This window comes from Gouania willdenowi, chromosome 19 (genome assembly GCF_900634775.1).
Source record: "Gouania willdenowi chromosome 19, fGouWil2.1, whole genome shotgun sequence".
Taxonomy (NCBI): Eukaryota; Metazoa; Chordata; class Actinopteri; order Blenniiformes; family Gobiesocidae; genus Gouania; species Gouania willdenowi.
The window spans coordinates 6,068,301-6,095,617 of record NC_041062.1 but is presented as its reverse complement, the minus strand read 5'-3'; the positions used below and the strand labels follow the sequence as shown (position 1 = coordinate 6,095,617).

The 27,317-nt window shown below is 38.6% G+C and overlaps 1 protein-coding gene across 15 annotated transcripts in view; it reads left to right on the top strand.

The window, feature by feature from the left end:
• nrxn1a (neurexin 1a) overlaps positions 1–27,317 on the top strand; it is a 105,519-nt gene that overhangs the window by 39,774 nt on the left and 38,428 nt on the right. For 10 of the 15 annotated variants that reach the window (XM_028476727.1, XM_028476721.1, XM_028476720.1 and 7 more), the window contains 9 exons: positions 4,091–4,392; positions 7,276–7,299; positions 10,665–10,826; positions 14,644–14,715; positions 14,978–15,202; positions 16,664–16,811; positions 17,521–17,651; positions 19,202–19,454; positions 25,953–26,156. In XM_028476727.1, the coding sequence (XP_028332528.1) occupies positions 4,091–4,392; positions 7,276–7,299; positions 10,665–10,826; positions 14,644–14,715; positions 14,978–15,202; positions 16,664–16,811; positions 17,521–17,651; positions 19,202–19,454; positions 25,953–26,156 (1,521 nt within the window). The remainder of the gene's footprint in view (positions 1–4,090; positions 4,393–7,275; positions 7,300–10,664; positions 10,827–14,643; positions 14,716–14,977; positions 15,203–16,663; positions 16,812–17,520; positions 17,652–19,201; positions 19,455–25,952; positions 26,157–27,317) is intronic. The other 5 variants (XM_028476724.1, XM_028476725.1, XM_028476722.1 and 2 more) reach the window with 1 other exon arrangement.

The window sequence follows — 27,317 nt, the reverse complement described above, 5'->3', positions numbered from 1 at the left end:
AATGGCGATATACAATATAAAAACTAAATAAAGTCTGACCAGGGTCAAATTTGCTAAAGCAAAAAGCCACACGGGCACATTTATTAACAAACTACTGCACAATATGTGTCAATTTTGGCTTTTTCTCCCATAAGGGACAGCACGTGTGAGTGAGTTCTGTAGTGTGGCTTGTTTAGGGGAAAGTCTGGGTTAGGACGCACTCAGTAATCCATCTAACTGTGCTTTTCATGCTTTTCTCGATATATTGCCCGGCCCTAGTGTGTGATGTGTTAATATGAAAAAGAATAATGTAAAAATATATTTTTAAGCAGTTTTTTTTAAGCTAAATGTTTTTGTTTTTTTGTTACTAGACATTGAAGGCGACCCCATTTTAATTCCAGGTGACCCCTTCAAGGGTCCTGAGCCCAAGATTGAAAAACCCTGCTGTAGTGCCTAGGTATGGGTACCTCCAGGGGTACGCAAATTGTCATCGGGGGTACATGAATAAAAAATACAAATTGGAAACTAGAATATAAATAGACCAACGGTCAGGAGCCTCCATGCATTACCACAAAGTACACATTAGCCAATGTAAGACAAGCCATGGTTTAAGATTATTATTCTTTTTTATTATTATTATTATTACAGTATATATTGTTCTTTAGGAGGATTGATCACATTCAGAGACAAGTGTCACTGTAGGGCTACACTGCATATGATTGAGAGAGAGATTTTTTGTCACATTGTTGATGTAATGATGATTTCACTGATGATTTTAATTGATTTTACTGATGATTTTAAATGTTCTTATTGATTTTACTGATGATTTTAAATGTTCTTATTGATTTTAAACAAATGAATGTTTTATCATGTAAAGCACATTGAGTTGCCTTGAGTATGAAATGCGCTATATAAATAAATTTGCCTTGCCTTGCCTTGCCTATGTGACATTACATCAGTGGTTCCCAACTTGTTTGGGTCATGATGCCAATTTAATATCACAAATTATCGGCGCCTATTTCAACTAGATTTTTGAGAAAGTGAAAGTATAGATTACCAGTTCTTTAAGATTGTTTTGTGTGTGATGTTATCATTCATACAGTAATTTACTTCCTGTAAAGTGTCTTTGAGTTTGTTTGTTTTTTAAGTGCTAACTGAAGTAGTATTATTATTGTAAAAGAATCATAATTAAAACATTTAAAAAACATATTTAAATGTTTTTTTTATTATAATACATTATTAGACCCCATTTGAATTCCAGGCGACCCCACATGGGGTCACGACCCCAAGGTGAAAAAACACAGCATTACATTAATACATTACGTCAGGTTAAATGTTAAATGCCTGATAGTGTACGGGACTGTGAATAGTTTGGGAGCCGCTGCTCTAGTGCATTGTTTCAAAATGGGGGTGCGTGTACCCCTAGGGTTACGCATTAGGGGGTACTTGAAACAGAAAAAGTGGAAAATTTAAAATAAATGTGTTTGAAAATATGTGTTTTATAATGTTTATTCTTAGTTCAAATGGAAATGACATTCATTATGAGAGAAATCTATGCAGGAGCCGCTAAACACCGTTTTATTCCACTTTTACAAAATGAGACTTTTTAAAATGATGTGTAGACGTACAAAGTGGGTACTTGGATTCAGAAATAAGAGAAAGGGGGTATTTGAACCAAAAAAGTTTGAGAACCACTGCTGTAGTGGCTCCTTGCCAGTTGTCGGTCGTGCTCGCTCTGGCTTCACCTTGCATGCATTGAAATCCCCCCCCCCACCCCTCACCCACTTACCTCCTGGTTTCCCTTCTTATTTCAAACTACAAGATGGTGGTTTTTGCCTGAGGCTCCATAAGCAGAGAAAAAGAGGCCAATGAGATGAAGACAGAGGAACAGAACAGAGGCATGAGCCAGAATAGATGTGTGAGGATGTGAAGAACACACACTAGATTAGATGCAGAGGAAAAAAGGGTGATGCTGGTGTGAAGGAAACAACGTCGGCCCTTGTTTTCCAATAGTTTGATGAGTGAGTGTGTGTGTGCGACGTTTGCGCTTATTTGTTCTCCCGCCGCCTTGCGTCAACGCTCGTTTGATGGTGTGTGAGTACGTGTGAGAGATAAGTGAGCGCGAGCTTAAGGATGATGGATTGCCGAACCTTGTTCTAGTGTCCTTGGGGGTCACTAAAGGATGTGCAAGGTAAGTCGCTATTGGCTGTCTGCCTGTTTTGCAGAATCCTAATAGGCTATACCCCCACCCGCTTCGGCTGCTGCGATTCTCCATCTTCATCATCACTTTTTTTTTTTTTTTTTTTTTTTACCCTCCCCCTCCTCCGAACTTTTCCACTGCGGCTGCACACACAGATCTGCACTCGTGTACACATACACAGATACATTCAAGCATTTAGCAAACATTGTGAAATAAAAGAATCGCTACAGATTGATAGAGAAGCCGTTCTGTCCAAGTATAGGATGCAGGGGTGGACAGGCCTTCTGGTATAGCAGTTGTTGTTTTTGACAAGCGAGTGGAGGCAGACAATAGACATGGTGACCAAAAATGGTCCAAACGTGGTGAGAAAAGAGTGAAAAGTGGGTAATATGAGCCAAAAGCAGTCAAGAGTGGCCAGAAAATGGTCAAATAAAGAGGAACCAGGTGGTATGTAATGGAAAAGGGTAGCTTAAATAGGCAAAATGTGGCAAACAATAGTGAAAAAGGGCAAAAATTTGGATCAAAAAGAGGCAAAATGTAAAGGGAAATGGAATAAAGTGGTATTTATTGGTATTTATAGCTTATTTGGAAAAAAATTGAAGAAAGGACAAAAATTGGACGAAAGTGTCAAAAAGAACTTGCAAAAATGGACCAAAAACAGTAAAAAAGGGATATTTATCGGCAAAGGGCAGCTAAAATCTGAGAAAAGTGGGAAATGGGACAAAGGAAGTTGCAAAATAGCCAAAGAATATTAGAATAAAAGGGGTTGAAAAGTTTCCCCTTTTAAGGTTTTCTCGGGGAATAATAATTACAGGTACATTTAAGATGGCTTCGATATGGTGTCTGATAATGTAGTGGGCTGAATTTTTGTCCCTGTCCATCCCTGAGTACACGTACCCCCAATTGAGACAAAAAGAGGCCAAATGTATGTTTTTTTGATTAAAAAGTGGCACAAAAAAAATTAAAAGAAAATGCAAAAATGGACAGAAAGGGGTATTTATTGCCAAAAGGTAACTAAAGTCTGAAAAAAGTGTCTGAACTTTTTGAAAAGGGGCAAAAATGAGAAAGAAAGTTGCTAAATGGCCAAAGGAAATAGGTAAAAAGGTGGTAAAAATAGGCAGTGGCTATCCGTACGGTTGCCGTATCAGTATACCGACATTCTATCCTTACGTTGCGCCCCTCATTGGCCAGTTTAGGTCACGTCACTAGGACTAAACCTAACCGTAAACCTAACCCTGACCCCAAAAATTGTTGCGATATAAGGTTGTAACCTAAACCTAACCCTAAACTTAAGACGCTACGTACGTGTACCAATAGCACCGGGGGTTGTCCGTACGGCAACTCTATCAATACACAATTTCTTAAAAACATTTCCCATTTTGAGGTTTTCTGGGGAAATAATAATTAAAATGAATACATAAAGAGCCACATGTTGAACATCACTGCTGACTTAATAACAGCTTCTACGTGGTATTACATGTTTAAAACACCTCAGTGTCTCTCCTGCATCCATAATGGTTGATTTCTAACCCACGACTGATCAAAGCCTGTTTGCACACATCCCATGCTACGATTAGCAGCAGCAGAGTGAAGTGTTTCCTGCGAGTACTAGCATCATCGTGGCTTTGCTTGACAATAATAACAATTTCAGCCTCATAAACAATATGCTTGTTCTGCACATCAAAGTGAAATCCAAGCAGACGCCGCTAAGCTCTGTTTTTTCCTCTGCCGTGTGCTGTGATGATGAACACCCACCATTTTATCACCTCTTGAGCATTTTTGTGAGAATCCGTGTGGGAGGTGGACACTTTGCACATACATTGTATTGTACTAATCTATGATAATGTCTAACAGCGTTATAACAGTTCCTTTTTCTTCTACTTCTTCTCGTTTTCTATATCTTCATCTCAGCTCGAGAGGAATACGTCGCCACCTTCAAGGGCTCCGAGTTCTTCTGCTACGACTTGTCGCCCAACCCCATCCAGTCCAGCAGCGACGAAATCACGCTCTCCTTCAAGACGCTGCAGCGCAATGGCCTCATGTTGCACACCGGGAAGTCGGCCGACTACGTCAACCTGGCGCTGAAAAACGGTGCCGTGTCGCTGGTCATTAACCTAGGCTCCGGGGCCTTCGAGGCCTTGGTGGAGCCCGTCAATGGCAAGTTCAACGACAACACCTGGCACGATGTGAAGGTCACCCGCAACCTGAGACAGGTAACCAGACAACGGGGGAGGAAGGCGCGAGGCAGCTCCACGTAGGTCCACATAAAGTGGAGGATGAACTTAGCAATCAATCGGGTCAAATAATTCAGCTTTCAAGAGAAAAAAAATATGCTGAAGCCTCCCACTTCAGCACATGTCCTCCTTTTATCCCTTAAATATTTAAACAGACTGATGGAAAAATCTGAAGCTCCTTTTTTTTTTGCGCCCACTTTAGCTCAGATTTTGTGAATCTGCTCTTCTTGCTCCTGTTGTGCTAACGTAGCACCAGAAGCAACAAGGCATACGATAATATATCAGCAGATTATTAATTTACTTCATACATTACTGACAATCTAGTACAGGGTTTTTCAACCTTGTGGGGTCGCCTGGAATTTAAATGGGGTTGCCTGAAATGTGTAGTAATTATTTTGAAAAATGGTAATACTTGAAGTGATATACATAAATGAGGCTGACATTACGCTGTCAATATTATGACCTGACACCTGTCATTAGCATGAATAAGGTGTCATGAAGGCGGTTATTTAGTGTCGTTCGTTACCCCAACCCCTAAGCCTTAATGATATTTTAAAATTGGGTGGAGCAATAGTCTAGTTTTTAATATCACAGGAAGCTGCAGACCTTTACCTCTTACTTTTATTGGGACATGGACCTGCTAGTTTTTTTTTACTTTGTTCTTTTATTTATTTTTATTTGATTTTAGATATACAGTAGAAGCTTTATTGTCATTCCACTGAAAACAATACAACAAAATCATACAGCAGAAATATCAAAATATGTGGTCATAAATAAAAGTAAATAGTAATAAATAAAGACAAGTGTTAAAAGTACTGGCTAAAATGCACAATAGTATAAGGCAAATGCATGTTTTTATTATTTTAATTTACTATTATAGGGGGGGAGGAGGGGTTCCTGTGGCCCGTGTCCATTACATTTCTAACCCTACCTAACCCAAAAAAATGCCAACATAGCTCCAAAGGTGTCATAATTTAGCGAACGACACTTAATGAACGCCTTCATGACACATGACAAGTGTGACCAAGAAAAAAAACATTATTCACTGATTTGAAAAGTATTATTCTTTTTCAAATTAAAACGCACAATCTTAAACAACTGTGTTCTAGACTTTCATTTTGCTAAATGTAACTTTAATTCAAATAAAATGCAGTAAATAGATTAAAATAAAAATGATCTGAGCTGGCCCAACTTGTCACTAATCCTGTCTACTCTGTATTTGTAATACATATAACAAACATGATCCAAAACTAATTGTAGAATTTTTGGAGTCGCCAGAAATTCTTGATATCAAAATGGGAATCACTGTTCCAGTCAAAGTTGGTTAATTTTTGCTCCTTTTATTAGTTAGTTTGAAGCTGCTACACATGATATTTTTTCTATTAGATAACTTCATAATATAGGCCTCATAGATCAATAATTGAAACATTCACTGGGAATATCAGCAACAAACTAGAACAAAAACAGGGTCAAGTGAATCCCTGTCCTCTTTCTCTGGTGAAGAAAAGAATGAAGTAAAAATACTTCTATGCATCTGTTTATGGTAGTCCACATCCCATAATGCATTGCAAGAAAATGTCAACAAACGAGTGGTTATGGTGGGGATGAAAACTAAATTTCAATCTTTTTTCTTTTTTTTTGGAGTAGTGTTTGATTCATTGATCTACGAGGCAAACACTGGTTTTATCTGGTAATAAAAAAAATATATTTAAGTGTGTATAGACTTTGGTGAACCAAACCAACTTCTGCAGATATTCTTCAGGTAGCGCACATGAAGTCTTTAGCATGAGATTAATCAATGTCGAGCAGGGGTCACCAACATGGTGCCTGCAGGCACCAGGTAGCTCGTGTGGACCATGTGAGGTGTCCTCAGGCCTGTTCTGGAGCTCTCGTCACCAATGAACTCCATCTATAATCTGATTTACTTGCTAGGCTTCAAACCAACACAGATAAAAACAGATGTAGTTAGCGCCTTAGAGTTACATACTGCTACACTGTATTAAATTAACATCTTTAAATGTTTATTTTCACTAAAACATTATGATAAATGTGTTTAGGTGTCGTAGATCTGGTATATGGGTTTTAACAAGATAAGTTTAAAAAAAATATGACACAATGGTTAAATTGTACAAACACGTTACATGTTTTACGATAATTTAAAGTTGTTAGCGAAATAGGAACGGGAGGTTTTTTGTGAAACGTAATGACAATGAAGCACCTCGATAAATTAAGAGAAATAAAATCTAAAGTAAAAATGTGAAAATTGAGTATTTAATAAGTGCTTTTTAAACTGGTAGACTATTCACTAGCTTTGAAGTAGATTGCAGTTTCAGAAAGGTTGGTGACCCCTTGTGTAGAGGCTGCGCTCAGTGGTCGGTTCCCCAACTGTAGTGAAAAAGCTCCTGAGGTTTTGGTCTTAGTTTACAGTGGGTTAACCACCAGACCAGCACTGTTTTCAGCTCTAGGTGAGTGCTTTTATAAAAGTCTGAGTGCATGTGTGTGTGTGTGTGTGTGCGTGTGTGAGAGCGAGAGAGATTGCGTACTAGACACTGATGCTGAAGAGCGTCCAGGTTCTCCAGGACCTTCCTGTGCCGTGACTCTACCGTTTGCTTGTCTGTACTAACTTGACTACTAACGTTACTAACCTGCAAGTGAAACTAACCACCATCCATGGAATGAATCATTCTACTAACCTAACCTGTGCCCTTCTCCTTAGCGAAACCACTCCAACCAACCTACTAACCTCACCAGAGGCCTTCTAGCTTTTTCTTTTTTTCTTTTTTTTTTCTTCTTCTTTTTTTTGTTCCCGAGTTGTTCTGTTCACAGTTTTTTTGCTTTCCTTTCTCCCCCTCTCCTACAAAGCACTCAGGCATTGGACACGCTATGGTAAACAATCTCCATTGTTCGGTAGATATCATTCTAATTGTTTCTTAGTTTGGGTTTGCCCCCGTGTCTATTTCCTTTTGAATCATAGACATCAAAAGTAAACCAATAAAAGGATAAATGCGGTTGGTAATCTCTTACGCTTTAAAAAGCCCCGCCCCTACTCTTTGCCAACCACTTTTTTTCTTTAGTTTCCCCTCTTTCCCTGCTTTTCCCCTCCTATCTACTGTTTTGTTTTGTTTTTTCTCACCACATTACTCTGTGACTTACATGTAGGCGTGCACTGATTGGCTCATTTCTCACCTGCACGCTAATGGAGAGCCTCCCTCCCTGCATGGCGTGACCTAAAAACCCTTCCTCTAACCGATTGGTCCGTAATGTAGAAAGAGAGGTTCCCTCTTCTCTTTTTTTTCTTCTTCTCTACCTCTCCCCCCCCCCCTCGTTCTTCACAATTCCATTGCATGCACTCCATTGTGCCTCTGGTTCATGCTGCCACTTCACAACCTATGGTGCCCGCTTCACCTGCGGCTGCATGCAGAGAGAGGAACAGGCTGCATGCTTTTATATTTTATGGACTTGTATTCGTGAGTGTGCGTGTGAGTGTAACACCTAACACCTGTACATATCTGTGTGTGTGTGTGTGTGTGTGTGTGTGTGTGCGCGTGTGTGTGTGTGCATTTATATCCGTGTGTTTGTTTATGTGTCATATCTCATTCAGACTCGCTGATCTAACAAACCCCCCCCAAGACCACAAACTAACATCATCAGATCTCACAAAAAACATGACATCATCACAACTACTAACAGCATCCAAACCATCAACCCTAACCTCAGTAACCCAGCACAAAGAGACAGCACTGTGGCTGCCAGCAGTGCAACTACTAACAGCTACTAACAAGTGAACAACACTAACAGATACTAACAACTGTTCTGTAGTGAAATGATGCTCGTGGAGACTTACTAACACCTGCATGGCCTGGCACAGAGCCGTTTAGACAGAGAGTTGCGACAACAAAAGTTCGACACGCTTGACCGTCACGTGATTCATGTAGACTCATATAGTTCCTGGAGGTTATTGGCGGGCAATTCAAATCCATTGATTTCGAGCGACTGGGATTGTCAGTAATTTATCATCAGTAACTGCATTGATTTACAATATTTATACAGTACACCGTCATATGCACACGTTAATAATGTATTATTAAATCATTCATAATTAGTTAATAATGCACACATTAATGGTTTATATATGCTGCTGATAACAATAATAACAATATCCAGTATGATTATTTAAAGCAGAACTAAGTAACTTGTGCTTAGCGCTGCCCCTACTGGTCCCTCTTGGTCCCTTCTGGCTATGTCACTGTCGTAAACACTCCGCACTCCCCGCCGCATGCCCCACCCCACAACTACATTGCTCTCCCAAGATGGTAGAAGAAATGTCTGAAGAGGTGGGTACTATCGAACACGAACATCGCCAAGTCTGCGTCCAATTTACAGCCTTCTTCTTCTTTGAGCTCTCGCCATCCAGCATATGCCTTCCCCAAGTGGATTTGTGTTTGAGCCCTCGATTCCCGTTTCTTTTTCCTCCCCTCCTCGGATAAAGGTCTTTTCTGCATTTTTTTTTTTGCTGGCTACGCCATGATATAAGTTTGAGAAAAGTGAATTTGTAGGCAACCGTGAGCAGCCACGGGGCTGGTGATAGTCTAGCATTAGTGTGTATTGGGATGTCGTGAAGCAGTACGTCTTGACGTGAGAACGAGAACAGAGCTGCGAGACTGGTACCGGTTCGGAGGCAGGGAAAGTTGCAAGCATGGTTTTCTAGCCAGAGACAGTAGGGGGAGATGAAAGACCCCCCAATCACCCCAAAAACACTTGTATTACCCTCAGACGGACTACAACAAGGATTTATTAAGGCGGAAAAAGTTACTTAGCTCTGCTTTAAACGTCTTACCATTCAAAAGTGCATCACAAACGGTCTACTTCACTCTAGCTCCATTGTGCTGCAATAGTCAACTGTTCACTTCCGGGAACTATTGTGAGGCTCCATGAACCGCCATTGCTGTAAAAAAAATAAAAATGGTTCATTGGCATGAACGGCTCTCTCTGAACGGCTCTGGCCTGGCAAGAATAGGCTTGACTAGATAGATAGATAGATAGATAGATAGATAGATAGATAGATAGATAGATAGATAGATAGATAGATAGATAGCACGGAAGCGAATAGGGCCATTTTTCATTTTGATGGAGAAAATAATTTTGGGAAAATCAAGAATAAAGTTGAGATTGAAGTCGTCGAAAAGTCGAGATTAAAGTCAAAAGTCAAAATACAATATTGTGATAAAAGTCAAAGGTTTGGCCTTTAAAGTCAAATCTACGGAACCTGACGAGGGCCAATTCATCATATACGACAACAGTCTCCATCAAAACTGGCCCTAATCTGTTTCCATACAGCTCCACCATTTCCAAGTTTGACTGGTTTGTCCTTCTGAACAGATTTTAGTTTTTGGCAATATCTCTTCAAAGTCCTTAAAGAGATTACAACGCTGTGTTTATGAGCTAAAAGAAAAATAATCTCTTTGTTATGAAACCCAACTTTGAAGTATAGTTTAAAGCATTCATATACAATACACAGCATTTTGTAGACAACCACGATCAGTGGTGAATTGGCCTAACTCAGCTTCCATAGATTTAACTTCATGAGCAGACCTTCGACTTTTAACTTTATTCTCAAAATTTCAACTTTATTCTCAACATTTCAACTTTATTCTTGATTTGCCAAAACTATTTTGATAGATAGATAGATAGATAGATAGATAGATAGATAGATAGATAGATAGATAGATAGATAGATAGATCATCTTTTTTTACTATGCAATCCTTTACTAATGGTTCAATCAGATTGAATACACTATAACATACATTCTTGGGGTAAAGGATTATTTTTAAAACGCAGAGAGTTGTGATCCACCAGGCACAGTCCTTGAGGTTATTTAAAGGCTCAAGTTATCATTCTGGACACTTTAATTACATGACGATGCAGCTTAAATGTAGTTTTAACATATGTTTGAAGGGACTCCAGAGACCGGCGACACATGTAGGAACTTAGCATAAACATGCGGTTTGTATAGCAGCTTAATACCATTACAGGAATCCAGTTACATCACACTGATTCAAACCTAAACCAAATGTCCCAACATCTCAACTGGTTCAAACCCAAAAACAATTGGGCCCTTTCTCCAACAAATGCACATACATTGTTACCAGAGTAACGGGGGCTAATTTGGCTGGTCAGCGCCTAGCTAGCGCTTAGCGCTACCTTTGGTGTGAGTATATAGCGTGTCCTTTCCCTGTGCTTTGTTGTGTAGGTGACCATCTCTGTGGATGGCATCCTGACCACCACTGGCTACACCCAGGAGGACTACACTATGCTGGGGTCAGACGACTTCTTCTATGTGGGAGGGAGCCCCAGCACTGCTGATCTGCCTGGTTCCCCAGTCAGCAATAACTTCATGGGGTGTCTCAAAGAGGTGCGACGACAACGCTAGTTGTGATTTTGGTTAGAATTACAGTATACGGTGTAATCCAAAGGGATCTATGTTTAATTTGTTATTATCTCTCATTATATCGACCATGAAGCCACTTACTGATGCAGATTAAACAATAGGCTATAGTTTGCTGACCATACGTCCGGATTTTCCCAGACTTGTCCTCTTTTCATGTCTTGTGTGAGGTTTCCCAGGGACCTTGAACGCATCTCGGATAACATGTGAATTTAAATGACCGTAACTCTGCTAATATTTGCTTTATCTAAGAAATGCCACCAGTTTCTGAAAGCCAGTGAGTTGCTTTTTGAAGCCAATATGGTTCATTATTGCGTTTTTATTCCCACGTGACATAATTGTCAAAGATGCAGCTTTGTTTTGATGAAATCGTCACACGAGACAAAGAGAAAGAGGATTAAAGTCCAAGAGAAAGAGAGAAACAGATTAAAGAGATCAAATAGAGGTGGATTTAATTGAAAAGGTAATTTATTGAAGTGTAAATGTATTGATTATTTAATGTTCTGTAAGTGTTGAGTTTTTTGTTTCTAGGAGGCAATGTTTCTCGATGATTGAGAGATTTTAAGAAGGTTTTTAGGATATTTTTGAAAGACAGATTGTTAAAGGGCATAATAAAGGTGACTGACTTGAGTCACCACTGATTTCAGATTGTTTTAAGTACTTGTTTTTAAACCTTATGGACAAAAACAACCTCTTTATTTATTACATTGTGTTTTGCCGTTACAAGAAAACGTTGAGTACTTTGAGTACGCCGAGGTCGGCCCGTGTCCTCTTTTTTGGAAATCAAAATATGGTCACTCACCCAAGACTATAGAAATGCCTAACATTAAATAAAAGTTACAAAACTGTAGATTTTTATTGTAGGCAATGTACTGTTTATTAATAAATCAAGTATCCATAAGCTGTGGACTGAATATACCAAATATTTAAATTGGTTTCCTAAAATAACAAAGAACTCAGAATCTACATAAAGACCATCTGTCTCAAACTGGAGAAATAACAATATTAACTCTTCCATGGCCTACTTTATCTGCGGCACACATTCCACCACAGACTCCAGTTTCACTGCACACCCGTTTTTCTCAGATATCTCTCATTTCTTTTGCCTCAATTCTTTCACGGATCATGCTAACGCTTTTCATACTTTATCCCATAAAGCAACCCACTCAGAAAAGCCAAAGCTTCTTCCCTTTGGCAGACCCACACAAACAGTCCCAGGCTCACACATGTATACACACAAACGCGCTCGCCGGCATCAGAGAGAATCAGTGATGAGTGTCGTTGAGGGAGAAGCTACAGCGCTAAGCACAAACATGCTAATTAGCTACGCCACAGAGATGCTCCATCCATTCGCTGTGCTCGAAATGGGCCACGGCACAGCACAGCACAGCACCGCAGCAGCTAAAGAACCCACATGACACACTCATGAGTACACACTAAGAGACATGCATGCACACACGAACATGAAACGTGAAGAGAAATGTCAAAGAAAGACGCAGAGAATGGAGAAAAACACAGATAAACATGTGTCTAGTTAACATCATAATTTGCTTTAAATATACATCCTGTCGTCGTTTACTTTTCATTGGTACAGACCTGCACAGAGACATAAGCAAACAAACCAACGGGCCGACACATGAGACAGAGAGCTATTTGTATCGGCAGTGAATGCACTCTGTGTTGCTTCATTTAGACTGATGGCATTTAAATGAGGCCGCCACTGTCAAAGTGAAACCCTCCGCTAACACATTTACATATTCAATACAATGAGATGATAATCTCTGTGAACAAATTAAGATGTATCGCGTCGAATCACATGCGTGAGCGATCGTGGTCATAACTGGATACAGTATTACTCCAACACACGTATACACACACACAAAAGCACACGATCAGCCAATTAAAAACTGAGGTGAAAAGGAGGTTTTAGTTTTTTTGATCACTGATTAAGGTGTGGATTAATAAACCAGCGCCTTTGTTTGTGCTTATCGTAAGACATCAAAATGCTCAGCACAATCCACCTTCTTAAAATCAGGGCGCTTATTGAAGGAGGAAAGGGGGGGTGGGCAATGTATCGAGATTCAAGATATATCAAGTTTTCTATTTTGGTGATACAGAAAATTACAATATTGCCTATATTTATATGTATATATATATATATGTTTTTTGTTTTTTTTTATTAGAGCTTATCTTGTAGCAAAATTCCCGTTTTGTTACCAGCAAATTGTCTTCCTGGTCAAAGTTAATTTGAATTAAAATTATCAAGATTTATACCATATATCGTCATTTAGAGAAAAATATTGAGATATGTGTTTTAGACCATATCGCCCAGCCCTACCCTCTCAGGAAATAAAAACTAAACAAACATTGATCACACCCAGGGGTGGAGCAGCCATTTTAAAAGTGAAGTTGTTCTAAAGGTAGGTCAATCGTCGACTCCCAATTTAGTTTTTAAGATACTCTAATTGAAAATCAATGCATTTTTGCTTGTCTTTACAATAGTATGAATATTAATACATTAATATCAAGTTTCAGTATGTACATTGGAGTAGCACACACTTCAAGCCAACATCCTTCGACACCTGTCTTGTTCGGTTATTGTTGAATTTTGCAGCTCAAACCATGCGCATGACTCATACCCAGTGTCAGTTGGTGATATTTTCAAGAATACTGCAGCTTTCAGAAAACAAAAACGTTCTTTACCCCCAATGAGCTTTTTATCGATTCCTGAACAAACAATGCAAAATTATTGGGATCATTCAGCCTGTGAATACAGCCAAAGCCTTACCGTCAGTTAACATCGCAACACAGTGTTTTATTGTTTCATTAATCAAGCCTGTACATCTGAATCACACAACGGTAAATTGAATCAACAAATAAATGTCAAATACAAAACAACTGACTGAACAGTCCAATAACTCTAGCAGCAATTTATATTTTTTTCTAGAATACAAGCATTCTGGATTGTTGGAGTAAAATTGCATCAAACAACAAGTTACAAAAGATCTAACCGGACCAATACGTAATCAATAATGAATCCTTCTGTAAAAAGTGAAGGAGAATTTTTGTTTTTACGAAAGTGCAAGTGTCGCATCCCCCACAGGTGAGACACGCCCAGAGGTGTAAAGAGTACTGATATATTCTACTCAAGTAGAAGTACTGTTACTTGATTGAAGTACAAGTAAGTCATACCTAAAATACTCAACTACAAGTAAAAAGTAGCTCAATTTTTGGTAATGAATCTTGCCACGGTTCCCTTGCATACAGTAAATATAATATCTCAGGAAGACACCAAATCTGGCACAATTTCAAATTAATTTATTTTCCACAAAGTCATCTGTATAAAAGAAAAGGTTTGTCAAAATGTAATAAAAAATCTTAAAAAATAATAACATTATTATATTTTTATGTAGTTTCCCAATGTCCGTTGATCATTTTTAAAACAAATAATAATTTACTCAACAAATTACTTTACTTTAAAACTTACTTAAGTACTAGTGAAATTACTGATTTAGAAATATACTCAAAACTGTACAAGTACCCAATACCCATAAAAATAACTCAATTACAGTAAGGTGAGTACTTGTAACCCGTTACTTTCACCTGTTGACAGATGTCTGGTAATGGTCAAAACCTTTTTCTTATTTTTTTGCTTTAATTCCAGCTCAGTTGTTAGCTCTCACATATTTCTAAGTTCTGCTGGCCAAACCTGAAGATGAAAGTGTTTATTTGAAGTGAATTCAAGTCTGGTTTTTTTTTCACTCTTCAATCTGCTTCCCTGAAGGTGGTGTACAAGAACAATGACGTACGGTTGGAGCTGTCCAGACTGGCCAAGCAGGGAGACCCCAAGATGAAGGTATGGACTTTCAATCAGCTGTGTACTGTCTTTGAGCCGGACAGTTTATTATTCTCTCAAACATTAGAGCTCCAACATCCTTTGTATCTCTGCCCCCTGTCAGACCCTCTGAGACCTACACTGAAGGGATTTTAATTGTCGATGAGTAGCCACGAGCAGCTTTTGTCTTCACTCTCTTTTCAGCGCAGCCGTGACTATGATTTTTTTTTTACTGCAGTGTAGAAGGAAAACCTCGGTTTTTCTGTTTCTGTCACTGTCACAGGTCAGTGGGGTGGTTTCCTTCAAGTGTGAGATCGTAGCGACGCTGGACCCTGTGACGTTTGACACCCCGGAGTCTTTTGTGGCCCTGAACAAGTGGACGGCCAAGAAGGCCGGATCCATCTCCTTTGACTTCAGGACCACGGAGCCCAATGGTTTGATGCTCTTCAGTCACGGGAAACCCAGACAACTGCAACGCAAAGACCCACGCACGCCTCCCACTATCAAGGTGAAAATAACTGATGACTAACAAAACTAAATCGATGAGAAACTTATGACAAAATCTGACCAAGAATTGCTGTGAGGAATCCCAATTCTTACAGTTACATTATCAAAATCCTGATACCGAGTCATTTTCCGTCTGGTAACTTTACAACACATATGGAGCACCTCAGGAAAAAATTTAAAAAACAAACGTTCAAACGTTTTTCATGTATATATTGCAAACTGTAAAAACAACAGTTGTCCTTAAAGGAGATATCTGGAGTTTCTGAGAAATCTATGTTCATGAAAAAATACCTAACTAGTATTTTTCTATGGTCTACTGATGGTGGTCATTCATATACGTCAATGTACAGTATATAAGTCCCGCCTTCGTCCTATAGACCCCTATACAAATTGAAAATACTGCTGCGATCGCCCAGCAAATAGGCTTCAACTTCCTGTAGCGGAGACTGCCAATTAAAGTGAATGCGCACGCGTAAACTGCACGGAAACAAGGCTGCGCAAACATGTATCACTCTGAGCAGCACAGCATTATGGAGGAGTGCTCAGAAAAAGAAATGTCCATCGCAAAAAGAATAACGATGACCCATAGACCTATATCAACGCGACCCGATGCGACCTTGTTATGTTCCGCTATGCACGTGCACAAAAGTAGAGGCGTGGCTTCTGGTAGATTGGCAGAGGCAGGGGGAGGAAGTGGAGCTGCTTAGGGAGGGACATCGAGATGTTCGCTTTTGAATTTTCCCTCTCTCTTAATCACTTTAATGGACATGTACGACGAAGCAGGACTTCCTTCTGTTGCGCTAACTACTGGGATATATTCAGTGTGTCCTGTACTATGATACTGGCTAACTTCTTGCTAAACTTAGTCTGAACACCTAACCTGGTCGGGATTAGGTTATGAAGTGGAGTACAAAAGTCCCGCCCCCTGACCAATCAGTTCTCTTGGAAAATTACCTGCCCATTCTTGGAAGATCCTGGTTGTTTAGGAAAGAAAGTTTATTAATGGATTATTGCAATCCTGTCCGTTTATCATCCGATGCATTAATATTACGTAATCTCACGCTTTTACGCATTAACAGTGTCAGCAGCTTCCTGCCTGTGTTTTTTAATTATATATTATACTGTTTTTAAATTGTATTTTTTATCATGTACAGGGTTTTGGTCAATTTTGGTTGTTGTAGAGCGCTTTAGAAGTAAAACTTGATTTGATATAAAGTCCAATGCATTATTATTATTATCATTATTATTATAAACTTAGTCTTACAAAATAAGTCTTAAAAGTATGTATTATTCGTGCCGATATCGCATCGGATCGATATTGGTATCGGGCTGCAATATCGGTATCGTATCAAAGGTGAAAAAGTTGTATCGGGACGCTAAAAAAAACCTTTTGCGGTTTTGTTGCTAGACATTGTTGCTGTTTTTGACAAACTGTGGCGTCTTTTTCTCATCTGACGTCCAGGTGGATTTTTTCGCCATCGAGATGCTGGACGGTCACCTCTACCTGCTGTTGGACATGGGCTCAGGAACGACCAAAACCAGAGCCATCGACAGAAAAGTCAATGACGGGGAGTGGTATCACGTGGACTTCCAGAGGGACGGGCGCTCGGGTAGGCTGACGTTAACAGAAGGGGTATCATTGGACAGCAAGGGGGGGGGGGGGGGGGGGGGGTTCAAAAGGGCTTGTATTTAAATATGAAAACGACAGAAGCATCCATTTCCTGGTGGGAGTAATTTCTCCTGTTTTCTTTCTACTGAGCGTTGTCTTTGATTGTAGATTGACTTACTTTAACATAACTCATACGGTAAAACTGTTAAGTGTACTCTCATATGTAGGTGTAATTACCCCAACATTAAGACGACAATTATAGTCATCACTGGTCTGTTTCCTCCTACTGGTTTAAGAAAAACTGAAAGCGCACACTCTTTGGTAAAACTATGTAAATATCTTGAAGGACTTTTTTCTCCACTGTGAAATATTCCTGAGTGTCAATCATTCTGCTGCTAATGATCCGTCATTGTTTATAGGTCCCTGGTAATTACCTGCTGAGAACTCCTCTGTAGAGACTGCGAAGTTGTCTCAATGGGTGTCTTGTTTGTGCACTGTAACTGTAGCAATGTTTAAAAATAAATCCGTCAATGATTTATTGGTGACAAAATGTTGACTGCTGCAGTTTCAGACCAGCGTGTCGCTGATGACTGAGGGGTTGTGTTGTTTCAGTCGTTTCTGATTAAAGCAAGAATGTGTTTTGATGTTGTCAAAGGTGACTATGACGGTCTCATTAGTTTGTTTTTTGGTTTTTTTTGGATTTTCATCAGGAACCATTTCGGTGAACAGTGTTAGAACAGCGTACACGGCCCCGGGAGACAGTGAGATCCTGGACTTGGAGGACACCTTGTACCTGGGGGGACTACCAGAGGACCGAGCTGGGCTCATCTTCCCTACGGAGGTCTGTGTAATGATTCCAATCTGGGTTCAGTGTGTGTGGGGCGCTGATTGTAATGTTGCACATGCTAAAATTAACAGCAACCTTTTGCAGCAATTAGCAGCAAACAACATTTGAAAAATTTGTTAATTTTTGAATGTTACTTTTCACCAGATTTACAGCAATAATTGTGAAATGTGTGATATTTCTTTTCTTGTAAAAATATTTCAATGTTACATCTAAATCTAAATGTTAAATAACAAATCTAAATATACATTTTAAATCTAAATGTTAAATGTAAAATATAAATGTTAAATATAAACGTTAAATCTAAATCTACATGTTAAATGACACATTTTAAATCTAAATGTTAAATGTAAAATATAAAAGTTACAATCGGCGCCTCATAAGTTTATTACTAGTGTTTAATATCGGAACTGCATCAGGTTTTTTGTAGTTGAAAGGTTTCCTGTGACTGCTTTGTTTGACTAAATATTGGTATCACGTGTCTTATTTCACAGTATATTAAGTCAATTGACAGCACCAAGGGGGGCCACAAGTTGGCCTAATTCTGTGCACCCACCCCCCCTCCCAAGGAAATGCACAGAACTACTCCAAAAACCCACAAAATGACAGAAAATATATACGGAATATAAACAGAAATATAAAAACATACTGCAAAAGCACATAAGATGAGAGAAAAATGTATTTCTGTTGGTAAAAAATCAACTGAAAATAAACACTTTGTGTATATGCTTGTAATTTATTTTCTAATTATGTTAGTTTACACGAGATTAGCTTCAGAAAAAGATGCAATAATTAGCACTTATTAGATACTGCTTCATATTTTTTGGCGTTATCGTTAAAGCAAACATTTGAATACAAGATAGTTCTGCAGTTTTACATTTTATTATATAGTTATTAGACAGAAACGCTTTATATTCTATGGGTGGATGAATTTTACTGTCAATACAACAGACGTGGGCCACTGGCGGCAAGGGGGCTACAGCCCCAAAAGTAAATGCGCAAAATGAGAAGAAAAACACACAAAATGACAGAAAATACATAAAAGGACAACAAAAATACTGCAGAAAAATGTACACAATGAGAAGAAAAACACACAAAAAACACAAAAATACACTGAATAAAATCAGATGTATTTCTGTTGGTGAAAATAAGCACTTGCAATTGTTAATTTGCGCGTATGCTTGTAATTCATTTTCTAATTATGTTAGTTTACACTAAAGATGCAATAATTAGCACAAATTAGGTGATACTTCTTCATATCTTTTGGCATAGAATATTACAAATTATTAAAAATTTACAAAATGACAAGAAATGAAACACAAATAAACAAGAAAACACACAAAAAAGACTCACAAACACAAAACTACAACCAAAATACACAAAATAATTTAATAAATGCATAAAATGAGAAGAAAAACTCCTAAATAACTCCAGATGCTGACATGAAAGACGATATTTTTTCTTACTTTTCATCAACATGTCAACAAAACGTTTTTTCTATTGTCGCTGTACTGACCTACCCACTGTATATGATTACTTTTCTCCAGGTGTGGACGGCTCTGCTTAACTACGGCTACGTGGGCTGTGTCAGAGACCTGTTTGTAGACGGCCAGAGCAAAGACATCAGGCGGCTGGCCGAGGCCCAGAGGGCGGTGGGTGTGAAGCCCTCGTGCTCCAGAGAGCCCCCCAAGCAGTGCCTGTCCAACCCCTGTCAGCACAACGGCATCTGCCGGGAAGGCTGGAACCGCTACGTGTGTGACTGCTCTGGGACGGGGTACCTGGGACGCTCCTGTGAACGAGGTGAGGGCTGGAAAATCCCTTTCAGATTCAAGTTAGAGAGAATAAAACACAAAACTTTTTAGATTTTCACTTGTGTTAGATCAGAGATGGGCAACCTTTATCACAGTGGGGGCCACAAAACTGTGATTGTCTGATCTGGGGGCCACATTATTAACATTATTGTGAGAAAAATGACCATTTTGAGCATTAAGACAGGAAAGATTCAAGGTTTTTGTGTGTTTTTATTGTTGTTTTGTGTTTTATGAGTCATTGTGTGTATTTATGTTTTCATTTTATGTTTTTGTAGTCATTTCTGTGTGTTTTAAGGAGTTTTTTTTTTGGGGGGGGGGGTGTCCACTTGTGTGTTGTTGGAGTAATTTCGTGTATTTTTATTTCTGTATTTATGTTGTTATTTTTGTGTGTTTTTCTGTAATTTTTTGTATATCTGTTGTCAGTTATTTTTGCAGGCTTTTCTTGTTTTGTATATTGTGTGTTCTTGTGGTCGTTTTCTGTGTTTTTGGAGTAATTATGTGTATTTTGTTGTCCTGTTATGGGTTTTTTTGTCCTTTTGTGTTAATCTATAGTTCTTTTGTGTATTTATGTTTTCATTTAGTGTTTTTAAGTCATTTTTGTGTGTTTTTATTTTTGTTTTGGATTTTTTGTAGTCTGTTTTTGGAGTGATTTTGTGTATTTTTTGTAGTCACTTTCTGCATTTATGGGTTTTTTTTTCTTTAATTTTGTTGTATTGCGTGTTATGGGTCATTTCGTGTATATCTGTTGTCATTTTGCGTCTTTAAAGTAATTATTCTGTATTTTTGTTGTTGTTTTGCATATTCTTGTATTCGTTTTATGTGTTTTTGAAATCATTTTGAGTATTTTGTTGTCTAATTATGTTTTTTTTGTTTAGTTTGTCCTTTTGTGTTAATCTTTATTCCTTTTGTGTATTTTTGTTGTTGTTGTTGTTGTTATTTTTGCTGTTTTTCTGTAACTGAGTGACTCAACAGTAAAAAAAATATACCTCGGGCTAAAGAAATGTTTCACCAAAAAATGTAAATATATATAGAAATATCATAAAAGTTTTATACCAATGTGAAGGAAAAAAAACTCTCAGAAACACCTCTGGTGATGGATTAAAATAAAAGCTGGCAGATAGTGAAAATATGCCAGCGAGTTTAAAAGCGTACAGTGAAGCTGGGAGAGTTTTTCTATCTTTATCCATACCTGTTTAACACAGTGTCTGTGTCCAAACACAAACTTGTAAAATGGAGGCAGAGGCAAAGTGAGTGGGAACAAAGGTGAAAGAGAAAAGGTGGGAGGAAGCTGCAGACATGTCTGTCGGCCCGCTTTGGTAATCGATGGGAGAGGAAATGTGCGGAAAGCAGGAAGCTGTGACAGAGGAGGGTGAAATCACCAGGCTGGAACGCCGCGTGACAGCAGGTGAGGAGACGAGGAGCAAAACAGGAGGAGAGAATCTTGACAGAGAGAAAGAGAGAGAGAGTTATGTGAAATTCAGGCGGAGGATGAAATGGAAATCAGGAACAGATTGGCAGAGGGACTGATACAGGACTGTAGAACGGAGCGAGATGGAGTCAGACAAGGAAAAAAGAAGAAGAAGAAGAAACGCTGTTTGCACCACAACTGCTGATGCGTCTCAAGTGATGATTGTACTGCTATATCCAAGAGGAGATACACACAGATGCACACCGACTCACACACAGATACACACCGACTCACACACAGATACACACCGACTCACACACAGGTGCTTTGTGAAAGTGTTGATCGCAAACTCTTTTATTTCTGAGGACAAACATCCCAGCACTAGCCTAGCCTTCCTCCTCCTGCCTGCATGTCTTCCTCAGTCCATCCCTCTCTCTGTGTGCGCGTGTGTGTGTGCGCGTGTGTGTGCACTGAGGGGTCACTAACGGGTGCTTCACTGGATTAAAGGAAGCACAGATGGAGAAGCAGATGGAGAGAGTGATTGGCTGTGTTTCTGCTTCTACCTGCGGTTTCTTCCTCCTCTTGTTCCCTGCTTTGTTTCACAGCTCTTCAATAGATTCATATTTATCTTGCAACTAAATAAAAATAAACAACAAGGCTACAGTCTTTAGGGACATTACACAATAAATAGCCTATAATAAGTTAGTTATGTCAGCATTTTGAATAATGAAAAATCTCAGCATTGATACAGTTTTATTATTATTTTGTATATTATACTCTCATTTTGTGTATTTTTGTTGTCATTTGTTGTATTTTTCTCTTACTGTGCATGTTTTTTTAGATTGTTTTGTGTGTTTTGGTTGTTATTTTATGTTTTGGAATCATTTTTGTGGGTTTTTGTTGTAACTTTTGTGTATTTCTGTATTTTGTCTATTTTTCTCTCTTTGTATGTTTTTATTGTCGTTATGTGAATTTTTGTTGTCATTTTGTGGTTTTGGAATTATTTTCGTGTGTTTTTTTGTTGTACTTTATGTGTATTTCGATTGTATTTTGTATGTTTTTCTATCTTTTGTTCATTTTTGTTGTCGTTTTGTGGGTTTTTGGAGTCATTTTGTATCATCTCTGGAGTCAATTACTTTGGGGGCCACATAAAATTAAGCTAATGGCCGTATGTGGCCCCTGAGCTACCAGTTTATTAATTTATCATTTTTATTATTGATTATATTTCCATAAACCCTAACAAAAAGTGGAATATAAACATATATACAGTATGTATCCCTTGCTGCCTTGGTTACTATAGTGTTTCTGGTTGGAGCCGCAGGCGTGTGTGCATGATGCAACAGCAGCATGCATCATGCACACATGCAGTCAGTGTGCATTGACTAGTCTTCTTTCACTTCCTGTATCAGTGGCTGTGTTTGGCTGGTGCTGAGTCAGGTGCTAGGCTGAGGGAAACATTAACCATCTCTCTTATTTAAACATCTGCAAATGCATTTGGATATCAGCTGTTTGTTTGCAGCTTTCAGTTACGTTTGTTATGATATCACAGAGCAACCATCCTCCTTTTATTTCTCCTTACGTTTAATGAGAGTTCATTTGCATTTCAGCCAAAAGCTTCTCTCTTTCCACCCCACACACCTCCTCCTTGTCTGTTTCTCTTCTCCTTCTCTCACTTTACTAAACCCTCCTCTGTTCACACTTAAACTCCCTACACACACACACACACACACACACACACACAATCTCCCTTTTTTTTCCTCCTTCTCACCTCATCTGAATTCATGACGCCTTCTTCCTTTCCTGTTTCTCTTATTTTTGCCTGTGCTCTAAAGCGTCTGCCACAGAAACAGGGAGAATGTCTCTGGAGTTTAGTTTGTTGCATGTATTTTTGTTGTCCTTTTGTGTTTTTGGAATCATTTTGGGGGGGGGTTGTTGTCATTTCTTATATTTTTCTTTCATTTTGAGTGTTTTTTTGAGTCATTTTGTGTGTTTCTGTTGCCATGTTATATATTTCTCAGTTATTTTGTGTGTTTTTTGTGTCATTTTGTGTGTTTTTGTAATCATTATTGTGGATTTTTGTGTCATTTTGTAATCATTATTGTGGATTTTTGTGTATTTATGATGTCATTTTGTACATCTCTAATTTTGTGTATTTCTCTTTCATGTTGTGTTTTTTGGGTCATTTTGTGTAATTCTGTGTGTTTTTGGAATAATTTTTGTGGATTTCTGTTGTCATTTTGTATATTTCTCTTTCGTTTTGTGTTTTTTTGGAGATATTTTGTGTAATTCTCTGTCATTCTGTGTGTTTTTGGAATCATTTTTGTGCATTTCTCTTTTTGGAGTCATTCCGTGTTATTCTGTCATTTCGTGTGTTTTTGGAATCATGTTTCTGTATTTCTCTTTCATTTTGTGTGTTTTTGAAGTCATTTTGTGTAATTCTGTGTCATTCAGTGTGTTTTTGGAATCATTTTTGTGGGTTTCTGTTGTCATTTTGTGTATTTCTCTTTTATTTTGTGTGTTTTTGGAGTCATTTTGCGTGTTTTTGGAGTCATTTTGTGTAATTCCGTGTCATTTACTGTGTTTTTGGAATCATTTTTGTGGGTTTCTGTTGTCATTTTGTGTATTTCTCTTTTATTTTGTGTGTTTTTGGAGTCATTTTGCGTGTTTTTGGAGTCATTTTGTGTAATTCCGTGTCATTTACTGTGTTTTTGGAATCATTTTTGTGGGTTTCTGTTGTCATTTTGTGTATTTCTCTTTTATTTTGTGTGTTTTTGGAGTCATTTTGCGTGTTTTTGGAGTCATTTTGTGTATTTCTCTTTTATTTTGTGTGTTTTTGGAGTCATTTTGTGTAATTCCGTGTCATTTACTGTGTTTTTGGAATCATTTTTGTGGGTTTCTGTTGTCATTTTGTGTGTTTTTGGACTCAATTACTTTGAGGGCAGCACAAAAAAGGCTGACGGCCGCATGTGGCCCCCGAGCCACCCGTTGCCCATGTCTCGCCTCATCTAAATTCATGACGCCTTCTTCCTTTCCTGTTTCTCTTATTTTTGCCTGTGCTCCAAAGCGTCTGCCACAGAAACAGGAAGAAAAAGTGAGAAAGGAGTTAAGTGGAGAGATATAGGAAGACGGGGGGAAAGAACAGAGGGATGATAAAGACGGGGAAGGCATGGAGAGTGTCTTTCGCTGTGTATGTAATTGGCCAATAAAAAAAAAACCGGGTCCTTGGAGGTAAACAGTTTAGCGGTAGGGGATTGGCCCCAGCAGGCAGCAGAGCAGAGAAGATTATGAATATGTAAATGAGAATACAAAAGACATTAAAGCGGGATCACCTGAGCTTGTTACATTATGACTTCAGGGCCTGGGATGTCAGTGATGTGGTGACTAACACACACCAACCAGCTGCAGCTATTTTTATATCCTGCTCTCTGGAAGGCGGAGAGAAAAAAGATGATGAATTAAGAGAGAAAAAGTGATGGGATAATTTCGCAGCGAGCAGGTTTTGGGTTTCAACATGTCGTCGTGACGAGGGAAACAAGGGAGTGAAGTGACGCTGTAGCGAAACTTGGTTAAAAATCTGATTTACACCCTGTCAAGATGTCTCAGACAAACTCATGTGTCTATTCCCTTGTCAACGCACCGTCCTCTTCCTCATCTCATGTATGAACCGAAAAAGGAAGACACCAAATTTTGCACAATTGGAACTTCCTCAAAAGCATCTATATGAAATAAAATTATTTTTAAAACAAAAATGCAAAATTTAAAAAAAATCCCAGGCTCCAAGTATAGCTACATTCATGAACCTTAAAACTGAGAAAATAACCAACTGGACAGGACTGGCCATCTGGCATACCGGGCATCTTCCCGGTGGGCTGTCGACCCAAAGTGGTCCGGTCCGCTACGTTTTTTTGACGATCGAGTGGAGGCAGACATGGTAACAGGTGGCCAAAAATGGTCCAAAAGTGGCAAGAGAAGAGTCAAAAGTGACTAAAATGGGCCAAAAGCAGTCAAGAGTGGCAAAAAAATGGGCAAATAAAGAGGAACCAGCTTGTATGTAATGGCAAAGGGCAAAATGTGGCAAACAATAGTGAAGAAGGGGAAAAATGTGGAACAAAAATAGGCAAAATGTAGCAAAAAAAAGGAAACGTGTGGTATTTGTTGGGCAAAAGTTGGCTTATTTGGATGAAAAGTGGCCAAAAATAAATGTAAAAAAGGACTAAAATTGGATAAAAATGCCAAAAAAAAAATGTGTAAAAATGGAGAAAAAATATGAAGAAAGTGATATTTATTGACAAAAGGATGCTAAATTCAGAAAAAAGTGTCAAAAGGGGCCAAAATTAGACAAAGGAAGGGGACCCAGGTGGTATGTAATGGCAAAGGGTAGCTTTAATGGGCAAAATGTGGCAAACAATAGTGAAAAAGGGCAAAAATGTGGAACAAAAAGATGCAAAATATGGGGGAAAAGGGAAACAAGTGGTTAATATTGGGAAAAAGTTGCCTTATTTGGATGAAAAGTGGCCAAAAGATTTTTAAGAAAGTACAAAAATTGGATAAAAGTGTCAAAAAGAATGAAGAAATGGATAGTTATTGGCAAACGGAAGCTAAAGTCTGAAAAAAGGGGCAAAAATGGGACAGAAGTAGCAAAATGGTCAAAGGAAATAGGTTAAAAAAAGAGGTTAAAAATGTTTTCTGGTGGAATAATAATTAAAATTAAGACAAAGAGCCACATGTTGAGCATCACTGACTTAATAACGGCTTCTACGTGGTGTCCTCTGATAATGTAGTGGACTGGTCTGGACAGAAAATGCCAGTCCAGCCCTACATTCACAGTATTATGACTCTGTATAAACTAAGAGCAAAAGTGATGGGATTGTTTTGCAATGAGCAGGTATCGGGTTTCAACGTGTCGTGACAGGGGAAACAAGGGAGTAAAAACGAAGCTGTGGCAAAACTTTGTTAAAAATCTGATTTACATGCTGTCAAGATGTCTCCGACAAACTCATGTATGTCATCTATTCCCTCCTTTGTCTCATTCTTACACTCACTTCCTGTCTGTGCGTCTCTCGTCCCTCTCCTGCACAGATGCGACCATCCTGTCATACGACGGCAGTAAGTTTATGAAGGTGCAGCTGCCTGTGGCGATGCACACCGAGGCAGAGGACGTCTCACTGCGCTTCCGCTCCCAGCGGGCATACGGCGTTCTCATGGCAACCACATCCCGGAACTCCGCAGACACCCTGCGTCTGGAGCTGGATGGGGGCCGCGTCCGACTCACTGTCAACCTAGGTAACCAACACGCTACCAGATGCACACATGGGAGAATCTTAAAAAGCAGTTTAATTACTTGTCAGTGGGTGGGGGTGGGGGGTGATGCAGCTTATGCTTGTTTTCATGTTGTCAGCAAGTGTATTGGATATTACATGGTATCATCAGAATAAATAGGTGTTTGTAGCTTTCACAGAGTCACAGTTTGAAGTGTAATATATAGAGTACTGATAAATCCTACTCAAGTACAGGTGTTGTTACATAATTAGTGAGGATGCCTTGTTTTCCGTGTTTTTCTTCCGTCACTGAATTTTTGCCCGTTTCAACTCCTTCAGCAATTGACCGATTTTGACAAAAACCAAAATGTGTCAAAAATTCAGCACAGGGGTGATTGTACTTTTGTGATTTGTAACTTTTATTTTTATTTTTTAATTACAAATGTTTTTGATTAAAAAAAAATTCCCCATGAATTTCGATTGGGAATTTTAGAGTTTTTTCATCTTTGAACTTCAGTGGTTCAGCCATTTTTTAATGTATTTCAACCATTTCAACTTTTAAAATATTCAGCTGTTTGATTGCTAATGTTAGGCTAATGTTAATGCTAGGCATATACTATCGCTAGGCAAAAGCTAGGCTAATGTCAGCTATTGATATTGCTAGGTTAATGCTAATGCTAGCTAATGCTAACAAATGTTAATATTAGGCTAATGTTAATGTTAGCTATTGCTAGTTAGTGCTAATGCTAGCTAGTGCTAATGTTAGGCTAATGGTAGCTAATGATAATGGCAGTTTAATGTTAGGCTAATGCTATTGCTAGGTTAATGATAATGCTAGCTAAAGCTTTTATTAGACTAATGCTAGCAAAAGTTACTGTTAACTATTGCTAGTTAGTGCTAGTGTTAGGCTAATGCTAGCTTTTGATAATGGTAGTTTAATGTTTGGCCAATGCTAATGCTAGTTAATGCTAAGCTAATGCTAGGCTAATGCTAATGCAGTGTTCAATGATGCAGGTTAGCGCCTGCATCCTCACTTGCATTTTCTTCAAGAAATGCAAATATAATAAGTAAAAAGTAGCGAAATTAAATGATACTCAAAGTAACTGTTACTAGTTTCCAGAGGTAGTAGAAGTACGTGATTTTCATTATCCATGATTTCTGCGTAATAAGTTAATTTTTTTTCTTT